Source organism: Opisthorchis viverrini (genome assembly GCF_000715545.1).
Source record: "Opisthorchis viverrini unplaced genomic scaffold opera_v5_174, whole genome shotgun sequence".
Taxonomy (NCBI): domain Eukaryota; kingdom Metazoa; phylum Platyhelminthes; class Trematoda; order Opisthorchiida; family Opisthorchiidae; genus Opisthorchis; species Opisthorchis viverrini.
Genome location: NW_008751832.1, coordinates 333,137 through 354,694, shown reverse-complemented (window position 1 = coordinate 354,694; position 21,558 = coordinate 333,137). Strand labels below are relative to the sequence as shown.

General features: G+C 43.8%; 2 protein-coding genes across 2 annotated transcripts in view; both read left to right on the top strand.

The window, feature by feature from the left end:
• Positions 1–17,869, top strand: part of T265_14320 (hypothetical protein) — a gene marked incomplete at both ends in the record, with an annotated part of 28,035 nt that extends 10,166 nt beyond the window's left edge. Inside the window, 3 exons of the mRNA XM_009173116.1 lie at positions 8,847–8,959; positions 16,276–16,415; positions 17,564–17,869. Coding sequence (XP_009171380.1) covers positions 8,847–8,959; positions 16,276–16,415; positions 17,564–17,869 — 559 coding nt within the window. The remainder of the gene's footprint in view (positions 1–8,846; positions 8,960–16,275; positions 16,416–17,563) is intronic.
• A 2,553-nt stretch (positions 17,870–20,422) lies between these two features.
• Positions 20,423–21,558, top strand: part of T265_14319 (hypothetical protein) — a gene marked incomplete at both ends in the record, with an annotated part of 18,799 nt that continues 17,663 nt past the window's right edge. Inside the window, one exon of the mRNA XM_009173115.1 lies at positions 20,423–20,587. Coding sequence (XP_009171379.1) covers positions 20,423–20,587 — 165 coding nt within the window. The remainder of the gene's footprint in view (positions 20,588–21,558) is intronic.

Below are 21,558 nucleotides of genomic sequence, written 5' to 3'. Positions count from 1 at the left end.
AATATAGGAGACTCAACTTGACAAATAGCTGGATAATTTCATCACAATGAAGAGACACTGATAAGGAAAAGAGTGCCAACTCTGAGTCTCAACAACTTTTCATTCGGTTCAACAGGAGACACCATCATCCAAATCCTCATATTTATTTAGACCACAACGTTGGTTCACCTACTAGCGATCATAATGTGACCAAAGGAAGAAAATGCCCCTCCCACTCAATGTTCACTACACTATTCACCAAACGGTCACATTGGTGGGTAGCCACTGATATCTGCGTGAACGAGAACTAGACTTTTTTATGGGGATATCTGTAGCCATCTATTTGGCTTACTAAAGGCCCTTTGCTGCACTCTCACTCACGATCATTAGTTCGACCCCAGGCAGGTCTAACATAAGCTTTCATCGGCCTTTCCAATTTACGTTACCAGATGCTCTCTAACCGCTCCACCTAACCGATATCGTATGGAACAAAAAGGAATCACTTGCACTGTCAGGCATGACAACCAAATTCTTTGATCCTCCGACCAACGAGCTAGGTTAGGATCTATGGACATCCCGGCTGCCTCCGCCATCAGCTGGTTTGGGTTCCAAATAAGCCGTTTTCCCACTGGAGATAATCTTTTCAGACCTCCAGCTTTTGAATTCACGCTCCTATGATCGCACATACAAAACGCTTGTATATCCATGTGCTTACATGCCGATGGCCAGGTATGTGTCTTCTGCCGTCGTGCATAGTATGATGTTTAATATTCCGCGTTGACTGGTAGTCTAATGGACCGAATATTTCGGCATTGAAAAAGTACCGTTGTCTGTGCAGTGCAGTTGACTCCGAGCACAACTTCTCGGTTCATGCTCTGGGCTAGCTACGGATTCTATATATCCGAGCTCAATCCACACTCGTAGTGATCACTGAAGGCAACTTTTACGATCGACATGACGGATCGCTTGCTGTTCACCACACGGAACGTAGTTGAAAGGTACACATCACTCGGGGCAATCAGGTCACAGAAGGCTTTCATTCAAATAATCAAAGCCTAATTGGTATTCAGGTCATTTTATCAACCTTTTTGGAGCTTAACCCTCCTGAAATGCTATACGTCGCTTTCCGGTTCATAAAGAAATTCATGGTATCCTCGGTGATTGAAATAACCAGCCGTTAAAAGGATTTCGAGCAAATTGAATGATTACGAAACTCTTACTAAGACTAGTATCGTTTGTCTTGTCCTGTCTTATTTTGGGTTAACATTGACCCGAGAGAGACGAGTTCGCTATACGTGTTTTAGTCCGCATTTTGTCCTCAAAAACTCGCGATTTTCTGGCCTATTTTATACTCTGTAGGATGAGATGTTTGAGTCCGTCGTTCGTGACTCAGAGCATCTGGACCCAGGTGTTTCCGTCTTACCTCTGAACAAGTACAATACAAATTTCGGCTCACAGACTATCGTAATCTTAATCTGATCCCTGAAATTCAAGAAAATATGGTGATCAATAAGGGATTGAGTATTAAATAACTGTTCAAGTTGTTTTGTTATCTTGTATAAACGGTTTTCTACTCACGTAGTTTTTAACATGTAGATCACGCTGAGTGTGCACGTCACCGCGCGCAGAATGCACGATGTTATTGTTAACAAAACAAGTATACTGTGAGTTTACCTCTATTCGCATCACGTCAATGGATTGATATAAAGTGTTTTCCACGGTTGTGATACGGTGCTAGCTCTGTTGTACTTTACGGAAGGGCGATTGTGCGACATCTTCAGCTTGTTCTTTTACGTATCCTTTTGAAAGTGAGTGATGCAGTCAAAATCCAGGTGGACATAAGCGGTTGGACATAAGCGTTTCAGATGAGCATCCCGTAGTTGAGAACGCAGCCACTGCGTATAGTGTCGTTATACGGTACAGTGAGAACAGTCCGGCTGACAGTTAAAGACTGCATCGTCCAGCCACAAGCATCTGATCAACCAAGTGATAAACTCACACTTAGGCAGGATGGAGAGCTACTCATCCTTCAATAGCGGAATTTCCCTCTCATGGTCACGTGTTTGTTGATCAATTGGTATTGTCCGCCGAATCCCAGCATCCGTAGTCCTTGGTTGCTTAAGGAAATACTTGTCCCGGGCCAACAGAATGAACTGTGGTCAGGAGGCTTCTTGCAGTCGGATTATAGATTGGCTACCAGCTGAATTTCGTCTCACGCAGCCCATCAGTTAGTTACGTACGTGTCGAGCGATCCTTTGAGAGGTGTAGCGGTCAGTTCTGTAGATTTACCTGCCACCGCAAGTGTGGGTGAACTGAGAGGTCGCATAGTCTGTTGAAGTTTACTCCTCGAAATTGGCCAGTTCGAAGTCTCAGAACTAGGGGGTCTGGGTTATCCTTGTTTACTTTTCTAGAGGCGCCTCTTAGCGATTGTTGGTTTGTTTGATTTTTCGAATATATAATCCCCTTTAAATGGTTGTTGCAAGAAAATATCTTTTATTTCGGATTCGTTTTTCGCCGGCTACATAGTTGGACAAAATGTCCCTTGGAGACGCTCTCTAGTGGGGTTTCGAGATTTTTTCTTCTCTGGGCACTTATTGGGAGTTCAAGTGTCTCCTGCTCTACAGAACAGAGTTTTAACGAAGGAAGTTTTATAACTCTTGTGCATTATTTGAAAAGTTGAGCGTTTCAGGTTGCTTTACAATTGGCCACGCGGGTTAGTTGTTGTCAGGTCTTATTTTGAAGGTGGAATTGTCGTTCGTCTCTCTGTTGGAAGATATAAATCGGGGTGAATATTTTTAAGACCGAAAATGACTTGAAACGTTTTCTTGGCATGACACACTACTCGTGAAACTGAGTAAAACGGCTCAACCGGTCAACAGCGGTTTTGCCTTTCTTGTAGCTGATCAGGTAGGTACAATTTCCGATTTCGTCGGCGCGATTTGGTTGATCAGATAATATTTCTCATCACCATGATAAATTAATTGTCGTAAGGTTGTTTTTCCTTACAAAATCGCACCCTATGGTGAGTTCATATGAACGCCCAAATTGCAGTTGGTGAGCCGGGAAGGAAAGCTGTGTGTTTATCTTGAATAAGGAAGCCATTCTGAAGTCTTTTTGTCTGGCTTCATTTGTGTGTTTAAACGACAGATAGATTGATCGCTTCCAACTCTGGTAGTTGCGCTCTCTGGTGTTTTTTCTATGAACTTTAAGGAACTCAGTAGGCGGGAATGACTGAGCAATCAACTTGCCTCTTGCGAATGTGTACTTTTGATCTATAGTCGTGAAAATTCGTTCACTTTGACAAACGGTTATTGTTACAGTATATTCGTCCAAATGCGTCGTCTGGTGAGCTCATGGTGAGATGTTACGGTAAACCAGGCTCGATTTCTGCGTCAGAACATAAGACGTTTGCAGCGCAATAAGAAGCAGCTGAGCTGAATCTCCGGTTCTGACAAAACTCTCTTACTGTACAACCATAGCTTTTGAAGAAGAATGACTGATTCTCATGGCTTGCATTCACGATATCAAGACACAGATTGTCCGATTCTCCCCAGTCTCTCATCAAGCACTAGTCTGCATTTATCTGTCGCTGATTCCAGACAGCCAATCGATTTATCTCCATTTTTTGCATGATTACACTGGCTGCAATCAGCAGTTCAGTGATGCAAAAGTGAGTTGGTGTGTAATTGTCAAATATTCATTTGATAGGTCAGGTCACCCACTCCAAAGCACCATTCCACTTCAATAAGCAGTGCCTATTGACGGTGTCTGTTTCGTTGGTCCTTATAAGACGTTGAATGTTGAGGGAGGTTGAAGGAATCACGTTCACGTGTTCTTCGAAATGTTTCCTCACTTTTCTATAGAGGAGAATGTCGGTAGCTCAGGTAGCGTAGATGGTCGTTGGCTTGTTCGCTGAGCTGGGCTTGGTTGCAAACGTTTCATCATCAGTCGAGGTGACATCATCAGTGCGTAGTTGTGCGTAGCGGTGGGTTAGTGGTTGTGCGTTCAGTAGTGTTACGTGTGTGTTGATATACGTGCTGGTAGCCGGGGATGACCTTTGACCGCGCTTAGTTATTCTGTCGGGCGGTTCCATTGGTTGTTCTTTTATCCCGTGTCCTCATTCGCCGATGCCCACGTGACCTTGGAATTTGGCTTCCCTCGCCGTCGTAGTCTGGTCGGTGTTGGATTGACCTTTGTCCTTCCGAGTTCCGTTGTGACCTTTATTGATTTGATTCCTAGGAGTTTCTTGTTTCTTCGTTTGTTAATCCATTATTCGGTCCTCCTTGAGTGTTTCGGTTGCGATGTTTATCTCTCGCACGTAGAAGTGCGACGCCCGACAGAATAACTAAGCGCGGTCAAAGGTCATCACCGGCTACCAGCACGTATATCAACACACACGCAACACTACTGAACGCACAACCACTAACCCACCGCTACGCACAACTACGCACTGATTATGTCACCTCGATTGGTGATGAAACGTTTGCAACCAAATTGCCCAGCTCAGCGAACAAGCCAACGATCATGTTTCCTCACTATTTAATCCAAAATGTCTAGTTATGGGTGCAAGAAAGTAACTTGTTATTTTCATAAAAGAAACTACTCACCAGGTTGCTGAAAACTCTTCGACAACCCACGACCGGTTTCACCCTTCTTGGGACTCATCAGGTTGGCGCAGTCCCCGAGTTTCCGTCAACCTTATATTCTGCTTGAACCCAAATTACACTGTTTTCGAGAAATACACTCACTTGCAAATCAATTTGGTTTTCACGAGAGACTCAGCTGAAACTCTCGTTTATGATACTCTACAACTGAATGTGCTGCACACAGGCCGCTTGTTATTTGATAAATCATCGGTGATTCTACCCCGTCGAATCGTGTTTCACTGAACGGCAAGGTGCTGTACCGAAAACTGTGCTAACGGAAGATTTTCGACCCCAGCTACCTCTCTTTCCGTTTGCTCAGTGAAATTGATGCCGAATAGATTTACTGAAATAGAATAACTCGAATAGTTAGTCAGATTTGACGGGAACCTCGTTGCACCTCGTCGGACGAAAATCTAACCGCCACTGGAATAGACACCAAGTGGAGACTTCTTGCCTAGCCTTCAAAGATGCTTATCTTTTGACATAACTTTGAACCCATTCAAGACTCTTTGGATTCCCGTCTCTTCCACGTCAGTTCCTGAGCTATTAACATATTACGAGTATTGTGCTCATTGTCCCCCGCAAAGCATAACGAGCCTGATTTACAATCAAATATTTCAAAAACTTTGAAAAATCCAAGTTTTTCACATTCATACAGAATCTTTTGTCCGCTGTTTTTACCGATACTCTTGAGGTCAGCAGCACTGGGGTAAATAATATGATACGGGTAGTAGAACTTTCTTCCACAACGGTCATTCTTCTGAAGGCCTAAACTGCCACATGTGAGTGAGCCATTCGTCAACATTCAGTTGCAATTGAGATATAACTTGGCTGTCATTCAGCCAACCTGATGCACCACTGTAAGCGGGGTTATGACACCGTGTACTCCACTAAGTAGCATTGGCCAACAATCCAGCAATCCGTTTTGGAAGCAGTGAAAAGAAACCAGTGTTGTTTCATGGAGAACAATCATTCCTGGAAAAAATGCTTACGGATCATTTCTTGTTGCGTTCTGAGCGGTTTTCACTGGTTGAGAGCGTTCTAAGTTTTGCTAATTTACTTCTGTCTCTCGGCTATCGGATGTCGGAGGTGGACTCAGACAAGCTATGTTTAATTAATCGTTTTCTGTCTTTGTCTAGCATTGCAAATCGGATACTTGCTAAATCGGTTAGACTAGAATAGCCTCACGTGACTTGAAAATGTCCTATCCAGTCCAGCACTAAACGAGTACCTCAGATGTGCTGTATAAATAAAGCCGAACGATTTGTTTTTTTTTACTAGACCGTGCATTCTTGACTAACAGTCATGTTTTTGCTGCAATGATCTATCGCACTACACGCTGTGAAACTTCCGTTGTCATGGCTATTTCGCGCGTTTGTGCAACGGCGTAAGTTCCGTTCTCGGCGCGTAGAATTACAACGGCGTGTTCATTTTAGTGTCTTAGCTTGGGGATTGACTAGGAGGAGAGTTCGAATAATAGCGCTCAACAAAAACAATCGTCGTTTAGGGCTACACCAATGGCGAGAGGGACTGGACTCGAGTTTCGCTCTTATTAGAGCTCATTCGCCACGCCGAAGTTCGAATTCCGTACCTCTGACGTGTCACTGTTACTCCAGCAGTGCACGCCGGATGCACGTGAATTGTCACGTCTGAACAGGTGAACCTGTTTAGTGTTGAGCGATGTGATTGGTTTCCACCACTCCCAAATTCATCGAGCGCTTCCTCGAAACCTTACTACAGGCGATGACTTCTGTACCTTATTTGCAATAGGCTCTACTTAACCGCTAACTTGAACTACTCGGCCGTTCGTAAATATTTATTACCTTCATTCTAACTTATCATTTGAGGGGAACCTGCTAATGATCAACCAGTGTGCCTCGATTTTGTACTATGTTGGCATATATGGGCTGCTTAGAGCAACTTTGGCATCGCCATTTAAAAACTTGTCTGGCCATTATGATCCACTCGTGTCCAAAAAGCATGTATAGCCGTTTCTAGGTTCGCAGTCAAGTCTTCAATGACAGGTACAAGAACACCTAAGGATCCTGCGTACCTTACGTATCTTTAAATATACAGCAGAAGATTTCGTACCTTTCCTCGCCAAATGGACCTCTCTTCGACAGTGAAAACGTTCTGATTCCACACCACTACACTGCTCCAAGGCGTTAATCTGACTTATTCGATGACTGCATTCAATTTTTTAATGAATGCGACTTACTCTGTTCTTTCAGTGCTTCTAGCATAGTCAGCATTATACTTTTAACTGATAAACGCACGAAACTCGAAGACATGTAGGTAGTGACAAACACACGGATTACGTTGAGGTCATTGAGATCCAACCCAATATGACTTTAATTCATGCAGCAGAATTCCTTCAGATCAGGAGCAGTGATAATCTGGAGAACCTAGACTTCAGCTTCATGAGAGATAGGCATCCTTGTCGGCAAATGACCGTGCCAGAGTTGGGATCACTCTAGAGCCAGTCGTTAGAGAGTAAGCACCGTATTTTGAACTAACTATATACGTCCCAAACTATCAATACTCCCAGGTGTGTTCCCATCTGCATCGTCTCATTTGAGATACTCATGGCAGTCAGTTTCTCACTAGTGTATTCAATGAACCGCTATCTATGGTGAGGAGGTTGATATTGATGCGTATGCATCCGCCAAAGGGGTTTGTGTTTTTGTGGCGTCCGTCGCCTTGTATTTCAGTAATGTTTGTCAATCTTGATCAAGATTATACGTGTTCAGTCTTCCTAGTTATGAAGGTTGGTAATTGGTGTCAGAATAACCGTATTTTCTAGAAAACCATTACCATTGATCAGTAATTGATGATGCGGGTTGCCAGCATATTACTGTTATGATTGTTTTTATCATTGATGTCCACCAAAAATGTTTGATAGTCCGACTGGAAGCTCATGCGTATTGATATGATGTGAATGTTCAGCAAATCGGTTGCTGAGTTTTTTAGGAAAAAGCATTTGCAACTGAAAAATTGATTACGTCTTTTTCAGACAATCGGAGATGAGAGTTGTGCTGACCGCCGTGTAAATATTTTACTTTGATTAGTCACTGGGGTAGTCCACTGTAGTCTACAAAATAACCTTTCACAGTATATTTTCATGAAGGAAACTACTCACAAGGTTGCTGAAAACTCTTCGACAGCAACCTTGTGAAAAGTTTCCTTCATTAAAATATACTGCGATATCTGGAATATCGTACCAACTGAAACATGAGGTGACTTGTGTTCAGCACATTCAGTTGTAGAACATCATACTTGAGAGATTCAGTTGAGTCTATCGTGAAAACCAAATTGATTTGCAACTGAGTGTAGTTCTCGAAATCTTTCACAGTGTTATACTCTTCGCTGGGTTGGATCCGATAGTTGGCGCTAAATGGCTTTCCAACCGTCCTTCAAACAACTCCTGAATGCGGTCGAACAATTTAGGCTTTTCGAAAACCTCAGCATGGAAGGGTTGCTGGTGTATATTCACATCATTCTTATGGACAGCGACCAATGGAATGCGCGTGCTGCCTAACAAAATTTCATGAATACCCATCACAGTACAGACTTATCACAAATGAGGTCGAGTGAGGACGTTGTGTTTTAGCCACAGCATGTGGCCTGTTCACCAAACGTAATCTCTTGCGTCTTTGCCCCAAATGAAGTCCATCGGATGGATTCGGCAAAGTCGGTCATGTGGCACTTTGACTAACTAATCCCTCCACCGTCATTTACCTCACTTGTGAGCATGGCGTACTAAAGACTCCTAGTAAATCGTGAGGCGTTAATATTGAATACGTAACTATTCGTCAGAAATCCAGTTCTCTGGTGACCTTTTCGCTTAGGCTGAAATAAACCGAAATGATTAGAGTCACCTTTCCGGACATATTCCCGGTACACTAATTCGTCTAATAGGAAAACCACAAGGATTCGGGTTGTTTCCGCTGGGTGACCTCTTTTTCTGAGGAATGCAACAATGGTTTATGATTGTCAGGGAACGCTGTTTCTTACCTTTCAGGGTAGTAGTCTATTTCCGAAAGAGTCATCAAGAACCTCCTGTGTGTCGGATTTCCCCGTGCTTCTCGCTTATTCATATCTGGGTTTGGGTAACTTTGAAATACCTGAACTTGTCACGCGGCAGCTATATACCGAAAGTACATCACATTCATTTGTTGTCCGGTTTAACTCAGTCCAATCTTCATTACGCCTTCTTTTCAGTGCCGTTGATATATGGGCTGTGGGGTGCTTGGCTGCGGAAATGCTCACGGGTAATCCTCTGTTTCCCGGCGATTCGGACATAGACCAGCTCTACCATATTGTTCGCTGTCTAGGTGAGTTTACGTCATCATCGACTAGATCGTATCATAGTGACATTTGTTTTGAACTCCCCGTGGCACACGCCCACTAGGAAAGCAGCTGCGTCGGAAAGGAAACGGCGGAATAGTTTCATTTTATCCAACATCCTTCCTGTATGAATTCCATACTGAAGACAACTCAGTAATCCAACGTTAGAAACAGCTCTTAGTTGGTGTACGCAATTCTCAATACCATTACATATTCGGTGCAGTTGGCCGCTGTCTTCTATTTATCTCCAGTTATTTAATAATCCTTGTTACAAGCTTGGAACCTTGCCGCCTATCACTAAAATCTCACTGCTTTGAAAATAATGAAGCTGTCAATGAGTACAAGCTCACAGTCCAGATATGCTGGTCTTACTTGCGAGCGAGTACCGTAGGTGCCAAACAAAACTGTTTATCTTGCACCCTGAGGTACTACAGCACAGCCTTCTCATGGGGCAAAAATATTGGAACCCGACTTCTGCAACAGAAGTGTAATTCTATGCGTTTGCCTGAGATGTCGCCATCAATACAGGAAGTACAGTGACCAGTCATTCAGCTACTCGACCCTGTGCCTTGCCTGAGTACAGTGTGAAAGAGAAATTAGTAAAAGCACTTTTTCAACGGACGGTGACTGGCTATTTAGCTCACTAGTCCAGACACACCATCAAATCGCACAGGATTACAAAAAACCTAACCCATCCCTCTCTGCCAGCTTCCAGTGGATGAACACCGATCGGTAATCTTGGTAAATAAAATGTCACGAATTTGCCTTACTTACCCTAGCGAGGGGGTTTAGTTGGACCCTAATGACCGGATCAAGAGTGAAATTTGTATGTGCGGTTCGGCTGGCTTTCGATCATCTACCACTTAAATCTTCAAATGATAAAAGAACTGCCGTTCAAACAGGCATACCTCCTTCAGCTACTCGAATTTAAGATCCTTCGATGAAGTGAATTCCTGCAGGAGGACTCACGCTTGTCCCATTCTCAGTCTATCCTGATTGTGAGGTGTAAACGGAGCTATACTTCCTTCCGGTCCGTTTTCCTCCGCTGAGCTCAGATGCTTGAGATGCACGCTCTCCCTCCCTGTTTACTGACAATCGTGTAGTAGATTTTGAGATTTCATGAACTCACAAGCACTCAATATTCAGAGAAAGATTCCTGCAAAACGCAATACTAGTTTGCCGGATGGAGTCCAACAAAAAACGGAAATAAACAGCTAGATGTGAATCTTCGAAAAAAGGCACCCGAACGCAATCGTACAGGCGCGTATGCGGTTGCGTTTTTGGTGCCAGAATAAATGAGATGCGCAGCAAGTTTGATTCAGTAACAACGTTTTTCCCACAGTACGTAGTTGACGCTTTTCCAACCCCTGTTTCCACAATGCGACTCTCAGTACTTTGCCGGTGGGTGGCTGGTGGAGTATTGCACCGATACTGACACTCCTGTATCGCAAAGTCGCTGATAATCTTTGCTTCTGTATGTAAACCCGTATCTGAAAAAAACAGTCCATCGGACGCCATTAGTACACACATTGAGTGAGCCCGCATTCTAAACGCCAGCCTGCAGCACTAAACACTGAACATCTCAGGTCACAAGCCTGACTGGTAACTATAGTTACTGTGGGTCAGTGATAAGATCCACATTGATTTACGTATAGGGAGGATTGTTTTCCCACTCGAAAGGGAGTGAGCGATAAATAGGGCTAAATAGTGATTGAGCTCGGTAATTTTCTTTGGTTCTTACCTGATCTCTTTACCAAACTGTTATACCTGCTGATTCGCCAATCTTTTGTATCTAACTGCTGACCCGCTCCAGTGCCTGATGCCTGAAAAAAGACTCACAGCCATATTCCGTACAAGCGAGTGCGAGAGCGTGAGTGCATGCGAGTGCGAAAATACGACGGTCTCTAGCCATTTATTGGAGGGACACTGTATGAACTTGATCCAATGCTGACGCGCGCGGTCTGGCTTTGATACGAGGCTGTTGCGCGCTGCATATTAAGGGGGCGTTGTCTACCTGGTCAGCATCTAGCGGAGCTAAGGGTCTCAGTAGACTTCGGGTTTTCAGTGGTTGCTTTCAGGAATCTGACCTTCCTGATACAGAGGCAATATCTTCTCGATACTGTTGTTGCGTGTATTCGAGAAGGAAACCTTTCCTTCCAAGCTTGGAAATTATATCAGCTATTATCCGGTTGAATATTCGTTATCTGAACAATTCCCTAAAGAATAATCGGTCTTCTCGAACTCCTTCTGAACTATGTACCTGAAAGTAGGTTGGTGCTTCTCGGTTCGCAGGGAAATTCGCGGCATTTCCAGCAAGTGGTTGAAAAACCCATCTAGCGAAAATGGAGTTGTTTTAATGGTTAGAAGCGTGTTCGTACTTGCGCGCTATCTGCAACACAGTTCACATTGGACCATCGTATATGTTTTCGTATCCACCGTTCAAAACCTTTTTGATAGGTCAACGAAGTTTAGTGCAGTAAAATCCTAAGCAAATAGGCACTCGGCATTTGCAGCATGGTGTTCCCCTCACCGGACTTCATAAAAGCACCAACTTTCATTTTCCCAGTTTGTCCCTTTTTTTCTTAATAAGAGGAGAACTTGTTCACTGCGACGAATAAATTAAGTGGAAATCGATGATTTGGATATTTAGAGACGTCGCAAAAAAGCATCACATTCCGGGTGCGTAACCGGTTCATGACGCAACCAAGAACCTCAATTTCATCATTCATAACATCACACTAAAGTGACACAGAAATGCACTCGTCTTCTCATGGTACGGGCTTAATCAAACGTTTGAAGAAGGGATAATGATTGCTTGGCCGTGTAATTTTGTCTGGCAGCACATAGACGCCGGTGTACATGAGCTATTGAATGTCTGCATGCATGCGGACGCTGACCATGACTGTTGTAGGCAGAAAAACAAAGGAAATTGTTTAAGTTTGTCCTGATAGCTGGTACCACCATCATATGATATTGCCATAGCAAGTACAAAGATGTGCTCAACAGCACAAGTCAAAGAGGTAACGGTCTTAGTAAGTGAGGGGACACAAAGCCAATCATCATTCTTGACTTTGGTTAGTAACAAAGGATGTGTGAGCAACTTGGATATGGCAACTCTAGTGTGCACATGTGAAGGAAACCTAGGTATTTTTTACTTTAATTCTCCTTGTAGTGCAGCTTGGATATTGGCACGCGGTGCCCTTATGCTCCTGTCTAAACTCAAGCTGGGATGAATACTATAGAACACTGAGAAAGATTGTTCAGGTGTGGGGTGCATTTTTGTAACATTTCATCTCGTACTTTGGCCTATATGATGATTGTGACAGTGTTTGGGCTGTAAGACCAACACCACTGCAAACAGTGTGAACGTCCCCATGATGTGCTCGGTTTGCGTACATCTACAACTCACAGAGATATACTGGATGTTCCATTTGATACCTGCGGAGTTTCACATGTCGCATTGGTCTGACAATTTTCTGGTCCCCCAGGTTGGAGGTTAGAATAAGCACGGTGATCTGCCCACTAGAAAAACTTGTATCATTGTGGTCGCATGCTGCTCCCCACACATTGCATTACGGTCAAGAGATAAAAGCTATGGCTAAGAGCCCTAGACATCCTCTCTAGGCCTGGACGACCTGGTAGTGTTCCAGCCCACGCACAACCATAAATTGCACAAGTACAAATTATATCATCCCATCTCGCGGTGTCATCAGGCAGGTCACCTTAATTGATACGCACGGCAGGGTGAGTAAGCAAGAACATGCTACTTCTGACGCCTCCCTTCCTAACTCACCCTGTTGTGAGTCCTCTATTTGCTGGTACTCAGCATTAGGCCTGGCTGCTCTGTTCACTTTATACAGTGGCCGGTTCCGCTGCGCATGCATTCCGCCCCTAAAATTGGTTCCCTTGCCGTGTCGATTGTTGTGCTTTGTCGTATGGGTTCAGAGGCACACTGAGCACGGAGCCGCATTGGACGCTTCTTCCCTATACAGGCCATATTTCAAGTTATGAGAAAAGTGTTTGCGCATCCGTGCATGACATGCGTTTTTGCACAATCTGTGTGCGATCAAGGAATAAACCTGTAATTTCCTGAATATTTCATGCACTTGGTCTTCGCCATATCACTTACCATGTATTTGCATGTGTGCAGAAAACCCCTGCATGTCCGGTTGCGTCCCGCGAGGCAGCGGTGATCTTCTGGGGGTGCATCTGACAGCATTTAGTGCTACTAGCGCTCGTTTTTCCCTTTCACCAAATTTCTGGCCCCCCAGATATTTACGCACAACTCTCTTTCCAGATTCCATATCCTCTCCAAGCGCGATAAAGCGTCTGCATCATGCAGAATGCTAAACATCCCACGCATTAATCTGTTTTAGCTGGTTTGTGGAAGAGATGTAACCACTACCAAGGGCAGATATCTGCTTGAATCCACAGTTTAGAAGAGGCAGATGAGTGATGAGCTACTCTGTCAATGTGGCAAGTAGAAGTGCTGCTGCTCTCCCCAGGGACACTTTACAACTTTCAAGTACTCGCATTGAGTTTGAAGTTGTTTCATTTAACCGGTAATTAGGTTGCTGCGTCTCACCGGTTACTTCCGAGTTGAACCAGACGCTGTTTTGAATCAACTGCGATTATGTATACCTTTAGAATATTTATCACTTGCGATTTATTAGGTTGGAGCATTGGCCCATCTGGGAAGTTTTTCGTATCGACGACCATGACTGATCGGTTACTTTTTAGGTAGATTCTGTTGCATGGAGCTTGTCTGGACTCCCCAGCGGAATAAATACGTGAACCATCGTTTGAGTATGAACTCCTGCCCAGTTTCTGGATCAGTGGGGTTATCAAACTGTGAAATCGGACAGATCCATTACGAAGAATATGCATTTTCACTGCTAATCTATCGGTCTGGGCAATTTTTTACTCATTTGATCACGTCCCACAAGTGCTTTAGGAGTTCTTCTACGTTGTTTTGACTCACATAAAACTTGTGAAGGCCTTAGCTTCTTGACGCATTTTCTTTAAAATGAACGAATTGGCAGAGCACGGCAAAAAGTAGTGGTCTTTTCATAGGTCTTTTACTGATGAAGCGACATGTTTGCACAGTTTTGAAGATGGGACTGGCAGTCATTTGGAAGGCGTCCATTCGAACTCGGGCGATAGAAATGGATATTAATCACTTGGCTACCCGAGCCCACGTAACAGTGTATTCGTATGCTTGGCTAGGCTGAGCGTACCTACTTCAGGCTGCATCAAGTTCTACGTTAACCACTTATCTGATCTTTGCTTCTCTTTTCGGCCATTTGGGGGAATATGGGTCTGAGCAGGTAGTTGCGAACCAAAAAGGATGATGTGAGACTCGAAGAAATCTGTAGTTTACAATATTGTTTAACTGAAAGTGCAATATCCAAAGCTTCTTAAAGATCCGACTGAGCCAGTAATACTCTTCCGTAATGCAATTTACGGCTTATTGGGTTGATGAAAATTTTTAGGCAATAATGTTTAGTCGGAGTACCTTCATGCGTAACCCCAACAGTCAAAACATGGTGTATATTGCGGTCAATTGATTCCGTTTATCAGAAGACATCTCCACATGCTATACTGGACAAAATGGGAGGGAAAGTGTATTTTCCTCCGTACTCCTTTTTTTACCACCGTTTCGCCGCGGACCTCAGTGTTTTGGCCAGAGTATTCTTCTTGGTGGTAGATACAAACGAGCTTCGTCCAAACTTGGCAAAGCGCTTGATGTACAGAAAGCAAACTGTAGGTCACTTCCTCTATAATCCGACGTTTTATACCACACCCGTCGTTCGCGGACGAGCATGTGAGGACGGCGCCAGCACCGCGTACCTATGCAGCCTGATAACAGTCCGAAATTATCAAAGGGCTGAGATATATAAGCTCTTTAGATGTACAGCTCAGTTTTGTTCTCAAGGCACTGTCCGTATCGGGGAGAAACTTCTGAGGGTGCTGTCATAACGGGTTCCCAATCTGTCGATAAAAATTGACCAAACAACATAACCGTCTCCGCTTCCGTTGGTGAAACTGAAAATTTCTTGGGGCCTTATAACTTCTAAAGAAATATTTCTTCACTGAAAATATTCGATACAAGTTTATTGCATTTATTCGTCGAATGTTCAACTTGATCTTACGCAGTCAGCCTTTTCAGATGGTCACACCACCGGAGCTTCCAATTCTATTACCTTACTTAGTTTGCCCAATTAAGAGAAACATGGACGCCTCGTGGTGGCATGTGTGTTTTAAATGATGCTTGAAGTTTCACTAGGTCATATACAACATTTTAGTGTAGCCACCTTGCAGGACGAATGTGATTTCCAGGTGATGCTAGGCTTCTTATTGCGTATTATCGCCTTTTACTCTATCCAGTAAACGGCCATAACTTGGCACTTTTACAGTGACCGGTCAACTCCGCTACTTTCAAAGTTACTGACCGTCTCATGCTTCCTCACATTGGACTTTCCATCTTCGGGTTTGCTGACAAGGTAGAAAAGAAGCACATCAGATTGTGCCTAAGACCTAGTTCGGCACCCCTTTAGCACCGACGCCATCTACTCGATATAGTCATAAGTTGATCTAGTAGTTGTCAATATTTGTCGGAAAACACTGTTTCATTCAATTTTATACCGTCAAATGTAATTTAGGGGAACGAATTTCCGCTGCATCACGCAATTAAACAAAATCAAATGTCGTTTAGAACAACGGTCTTCTGCAATAGCAGCTGATCAAACCATCGCTGAGTCACATTAATATTTACTGAAACAGCACTCGTGGATGAAGCTGACAACCAGACTGACATCATATAAAATCTGGCATTACCTAAGAATGTGGTTATCTAGTTCTTCTTTTCCCGCCAGCTGCTCACCCCCCCCTCCTAATTGCTCCGACTACACCCTGTAAACACAAACAAGGTATTTGCATTGTTCCACATTTGCCATTCGTATTAATGTATTGTAGGGTATAGGTTAAAATATTAAGGTTCCATCGACTATCACAGCAGATTAGGTTGCAGCCGTGTCTTTAAAAGCAATAATTTATTAGCTTTGAGCAGTCGATTAGCAGTCACCTTATTCTAGAATATCATATGTTAGGAAAAGGAAGCCTAACGGATGGTAGTTAACTCCTCCAAATATTCTGTGCTTTTACGGTAGCTGATATCTGAAATTTCCTTTACCCAGAAAAGTTCAACCACTCGTAGAAGTTGAAGGAAATTAACTTTACTATGAAACAGTGTTTTCTTCCTCAGTTTTTTCTCAGTATCCTTCCTCTCCGTCATTTTTCTCAGGAAATCTCAGTGAAAAGCATCAGTTAGTGTTTAAACGGAATCCTCTGTTTTCCGGAATGCGTATTCCCGCCGTCCGTGACGTGATCCCTCTGGAACGCAGGCTTAATAAGGTCAGGAAGTCTACACTGGAGTTTATCAAGGTAATTAATTGTTCGCTCGGTTACCTTCGCAGACCGAAACCTTGTTTCTTTACTATGTGAATTTCGGTTAACAAGTACAGCTGTGCTAGTTGCCTCTTTGATCAAGCATCCATCACATGTTCCAAGCCCATTCAGACAGCAGTTCAGATGTACCCAGCGCAAGTTGATGGAGTGGTCATAACACACTCTCCCGATATTATATGTCCGAGTTCAAATCCCAGCACTTCCAGGGATGTTTAGTCCTGATGAACACTACCAGCAAAACTGTAGTCCAGTGTTTCTCCGATTTGTTTTGAACCGAATTGGGACAGGGTGGTACGAGGACTGTTCAAACGACAGTAATATGGATATTTAACTTTATCTGAGGTCAGTAGGTTGGGTTTCAGAGTGATGGGATTGTTTATTGTGTCACATTGCGCCCGTCAGTAATCAACCCTGGGCCTCAGTGGATATGTGACCCTTTTTCCAAGGGGCCATTTGACATGCCCGGTGAACGACCCTTAATGAGGGTGGATGTCTTCATATGTTCAAGTTTTGGTAACTGACTTGCTTGCCTGATAAATCTTATATTTGACAGCTGTTCCTGCTCTAGAGCCTAGTGCCGGAAAAAGCCTCACCGATAAGAAACACAACAGGTTTATTGCGAATAAGCAAGTGTGCGCGGGTGCAATACCTACAAGGGACCTCACGCTATTCGGATTTAACTTTCATCGATCCAGGCTGTTGCTGGATTGAGTGAATACTTGATGGGCCTGGATGCTTGCCGGCTTCCTTATTGAGATTTTGGTGGACTTTTAGGGTCTCAGTAGGTTCCGAGCCTTCTGGGTTGCTTTCAGGAAGCTGACCTTCCCGATAATAAACAACTGGTGTTTACCAAACCTCTGAAACAATGACTACCCAGTCGGTCCCAAACATTTCCCAATTGATAATAAAGGATACACTTTTTCACTGTTGTTGCTGTAGTTAATGGCCAAAACTCTGCCAATCAATTTCACACTAAACACAAGATTGACCGAAGTAAGGTCGTTCGAGTTCAATACTAAGCACGGCAACTTCTTATCGTTTCAGAATCATGTAGGCCGTCTATGTAAAATTCCTGATGAAAGCAAAACTTTTGAATGCCCTAATATTAACTTCCCATTCCTCAGGAATGTCTTCGTCTTGATGCGAATGATCGAGCAACTGCATCAGCCCTCCTTCGTTCAAATTATTTCACGCGAGACAACTTCTCCACCTTTTTTACCGAAGAACTCAAGCGACTCGTGCAGTATGAGAACCCTACGAACGACCGGACTCAGTCGCCGAAAGCAACTAATGGTGGTGGTGACCAATCACAGACTTCTCTCGCTTCAACTTGTGGTAATCTGCTGCCGATTTTTGACACAGGTAGTCAGCCAGGCGACCCAAAAGTACACAACAATTCAAACCCTGTCCCGTACCACAGTCTTACGAAGGTTAGTCTATAGAAGGAACCCAAAAGCTTCTCTGTACACGACTGTTTCTAAGATGCGATTGTCCGAAATACAAAGCTGTGAGTAATCGATTACTCAGTTACTCGACTTAATTCGATTGGTCTTTCCTGCATCATTCGCATCGACCTGTTCGTTCCGTCCCTCCCATCGTTTGTGTAGCATATTTCCGCACGGTTGCGAATTGAGACATCAGCTGGAAGTACTGTTTGCTGGGGTTGGATGCCTGTTATGGTTACATTCCGATTGACTGAGAGTCATCCTTATGGTGTTTAAGCTAGTCATCTTTAATGGCCGTGTAGAGAGCTGTTACAGTTCATTGGTGCTGTCTCAGGAGAATCCAAGATATTACGGGCCCGAATTATTAAAATTCTAATACACAGTAATAACTTTTGCACGGTACTAGTCCTCAGCAGGAGAATTCTTTCATGAAGCGAATTCGAAGGTTGTCCTCCCTTCCAGAGCTACCGTTCAACCAATCACACGATGGCATGACCTGATGATGATGAAACCCGAGTAAGAATGAAACAGCTCGCCTCATTCTCTTGAATTCATCTGAGTAAGACCACTTCACATCTGTGATTTGCAACCTCTCTTATTCAAAGATGAGATGGAACGTATGCCAGTGGAACTGTTTTCGTTGTGGATGGTGTTCAGCTTAGAGTTCGACAATTCTCAGTCGTGAGGGTGCGAATTTACTAGCCGGAAGGTGCGCGGTCCCGATTGCTCCTGCCTAGGCTTGGGCAATATTTCAGCCTTCGTATCTCCTTCGAGTGATAAGGCAGCTGGGCACCTGAAGGATGTTAACCCTGATCGTGTATTACCATTATTACTGTGCCATTCCGATTTATACAGTTCAAAAACATGGAAACTGTAACCAGAATACGTCAAAGTACTTCTAGTGTTTGGCAATCGGTGCTTCAAAAGCATCGCTTGCGTGTGGTGAGAATATCGGTTTAGCAAAGCTTAGATCTGTCGAGTGCTTTTTAGTGAGGAGAGACTTATGGGTGACAGCTGAGCTTGTCACTGACCTAACTGTAACAGCTGCAACTACTGTAGACCGATATAAGGTCTAAGGGTGACAACGAATTCGCTCAAAAATATCTCTCCGAACGTCTTTACCGCGAACAGTTTCGCCATACTTTATTCAGATGAAGCCTGATAGTGGCAAAAATCACCATTGCAGTCCAAAATCCGTAAACCTTTAATTTTCCATCAGATATTTAGAACATAATATGACACCAATAATTCTTTTCACTGATTCACAACCTCATACTGTGATCAGGGAAAAAAATTCAACGTGGGTGATACTCAACCAATTCGCTTACCTAGTGATTTAGGACCAAAATACCGTCCTTTACATCGATTGGTTACTTTTTCATCAATTCGATGTCAGCTCTTTCTCCATTTTCAGGCAAGCCCATTTAATGGAGAACAGCTCTCAATCAACCATGACAGTTCTGTTGTGCTTGCGGCTTACGGCTGTGTGAAAGCTAGCTTCCGCATTTTCTTCCTTCTGTATTTCCTTGATCTTTAGATTACTTTCACAGGTTTTCGTCGGGGAGGCCGGTGCGTTTATCAATCTGGGTACTTCGTGAACTATCTTCGTACAGGCATGACCGTGTCACTCATTCCTGTTGCTGTGGCAACGACCGGTTAACCTGACGACAAGTGTCCCACGCCCTCCAGATTTGTTTGGCTGCAGGTTCTCTTCCGATTCACTGTCCAAACCATTTAGCCCACGATCAGTCCATACCATGGTTTTTCACCACTTTTTTAGTCAGGTCACCGTGACAGTATCGCTTGTCAAGACAACGGGTGTGTACCTCAGAGTTTCTGGTTCTTGAGTTCGTTGTTTCAAGGTGATCGGTCATGGTTTCGTGAATTCAGTCCCCCACCACATTTTGGTTTAAGCTCTGACATCAGTCTGGACATGTAAGAAATGCACACTTGATTTTTTTTGCGTTTGAATCATAGTTACACAAACATGTTAGGTTTGAATTTGTAAATTCAGTGTTGGAAACAGCAAAGCTTTCACGTGTCCAGGGAATTGAACATAAACCTCTAGTTTGGCTGAATAGCTTCAGGGTAATGTGCTGCACACTGTTTATAGTTTTTTAAATGTCAGAACCTATTCACGGTCAGAATCAGAAGAATACTACTGATTCTTCTGAACTGGTCTTGAAGCTACCCTCATGCGTCCACTTTGCTGTAACTACCTCGGCATATATGTCTTGATCATTTGCCTTCGGTTTTTGACGGAACTTATGCACGGAATGAGTGCATGTCAAACTGAAAACGTAATATGTCGGTACAGAAGCTATGTTCTAGTGTTAAAAGTCATATACATCGCCACTTACGTAATTTCCGTCTTATTTAATGCGTAGGCTCATGTTACTGATCAGCACTATTTCTGAAATGGAATGTTGAAATATGGAAGCACGTGGGTCGGGTTCATTTTAATCACCAATAAGTTCGTGCTTACCCGAACGTACAAGGGGTATTTCTACGCAACTTTCGTTTCAGTGTAATCTCCCACCAGATTCAGATGAGGAAACCACACCAAGACCCAGGGAAAGCCAACCCCAGGAATTGGCAGTTCATACCAGCTCAGGACAGTCCTCAGCAACATTTACATCCCCATCTACAAGTCAGAGCCAATTACACCACTGCTCCTTGACATGCCTGAAGTCGGCGCCTTTGGTGAGTATTTGCCTTTGTATGATTTTTACTAGTACACAAACTACTGAATGAATGCAATATGTTTCGCACGATTTTCTTTACGTACATGTGCAGTCTCAGCTAAGGTTAGACGCATTCGTTCCTCTTCCTGTTCCCCATTACCTTCAAGCTTTCCTTAGGCTCCGATTCAAGCACTGCTACTTTCTAGATTGATAAAACTTGCAGCACTGGTTTCGTAGTGCATTAGGTAAACACAGCATTCTAATTGCAGCCGTTTTGGCCTTTCTGCACAGGAACTTGCCAACATAGGCAGTCAACGTGAGACTCAAATAAGTCTTTCGTTTGGGATGTCTGTTCGACTGCTGTTCAGTGCAAAGCAACCCTGGGGTTCGCTATTAATGGATGGCTTATTAACGCATTCGTACTACGCGGTGTGTGTATTATTTGACGAGGAAAAGGTTCGCGGTATAGTGTTGTATTGTCTGATATTGACTGGACTCGGTACGTACGGACAATGGGGAACGATTGCTTCAGCTGTGTGCTGATCGCAGGCTGTTTTTATGCAGTACTAACTTCCGAAATAGCCGGAGTCGTCTGGCCACTTGGTGTTCTCCAACAACAGGCCGGCCACAAACTCAAATCGACCACGTTGCCATCAGTTACCGATGGCGCGAGTCCATAACTGACTGCCGGTCGTTTTGGAACACATTTGTGGACTCTGACCACGCGCTCGTCCGGAGTCGCTTCTCCCTACGTTTCCCGGGGTCGCGTAAGGTGCGGACAAATCGCATGGCAACTGAAAGACTGGCAGATCCGGATGTCAGACGAACTTACAAGAATCGTCTTCTAGAGTCTCTTCCAAGTGCTCCACCATCAGATGTGAACTCATACTGGGACGAGATTGTTACCTCTTTGCATAGTGCTGGGAATTTTGCCTGTGGCACGACCCAACCAGGCGCTCTCAAGCACTGGATATCAGACCGAACGGTGGC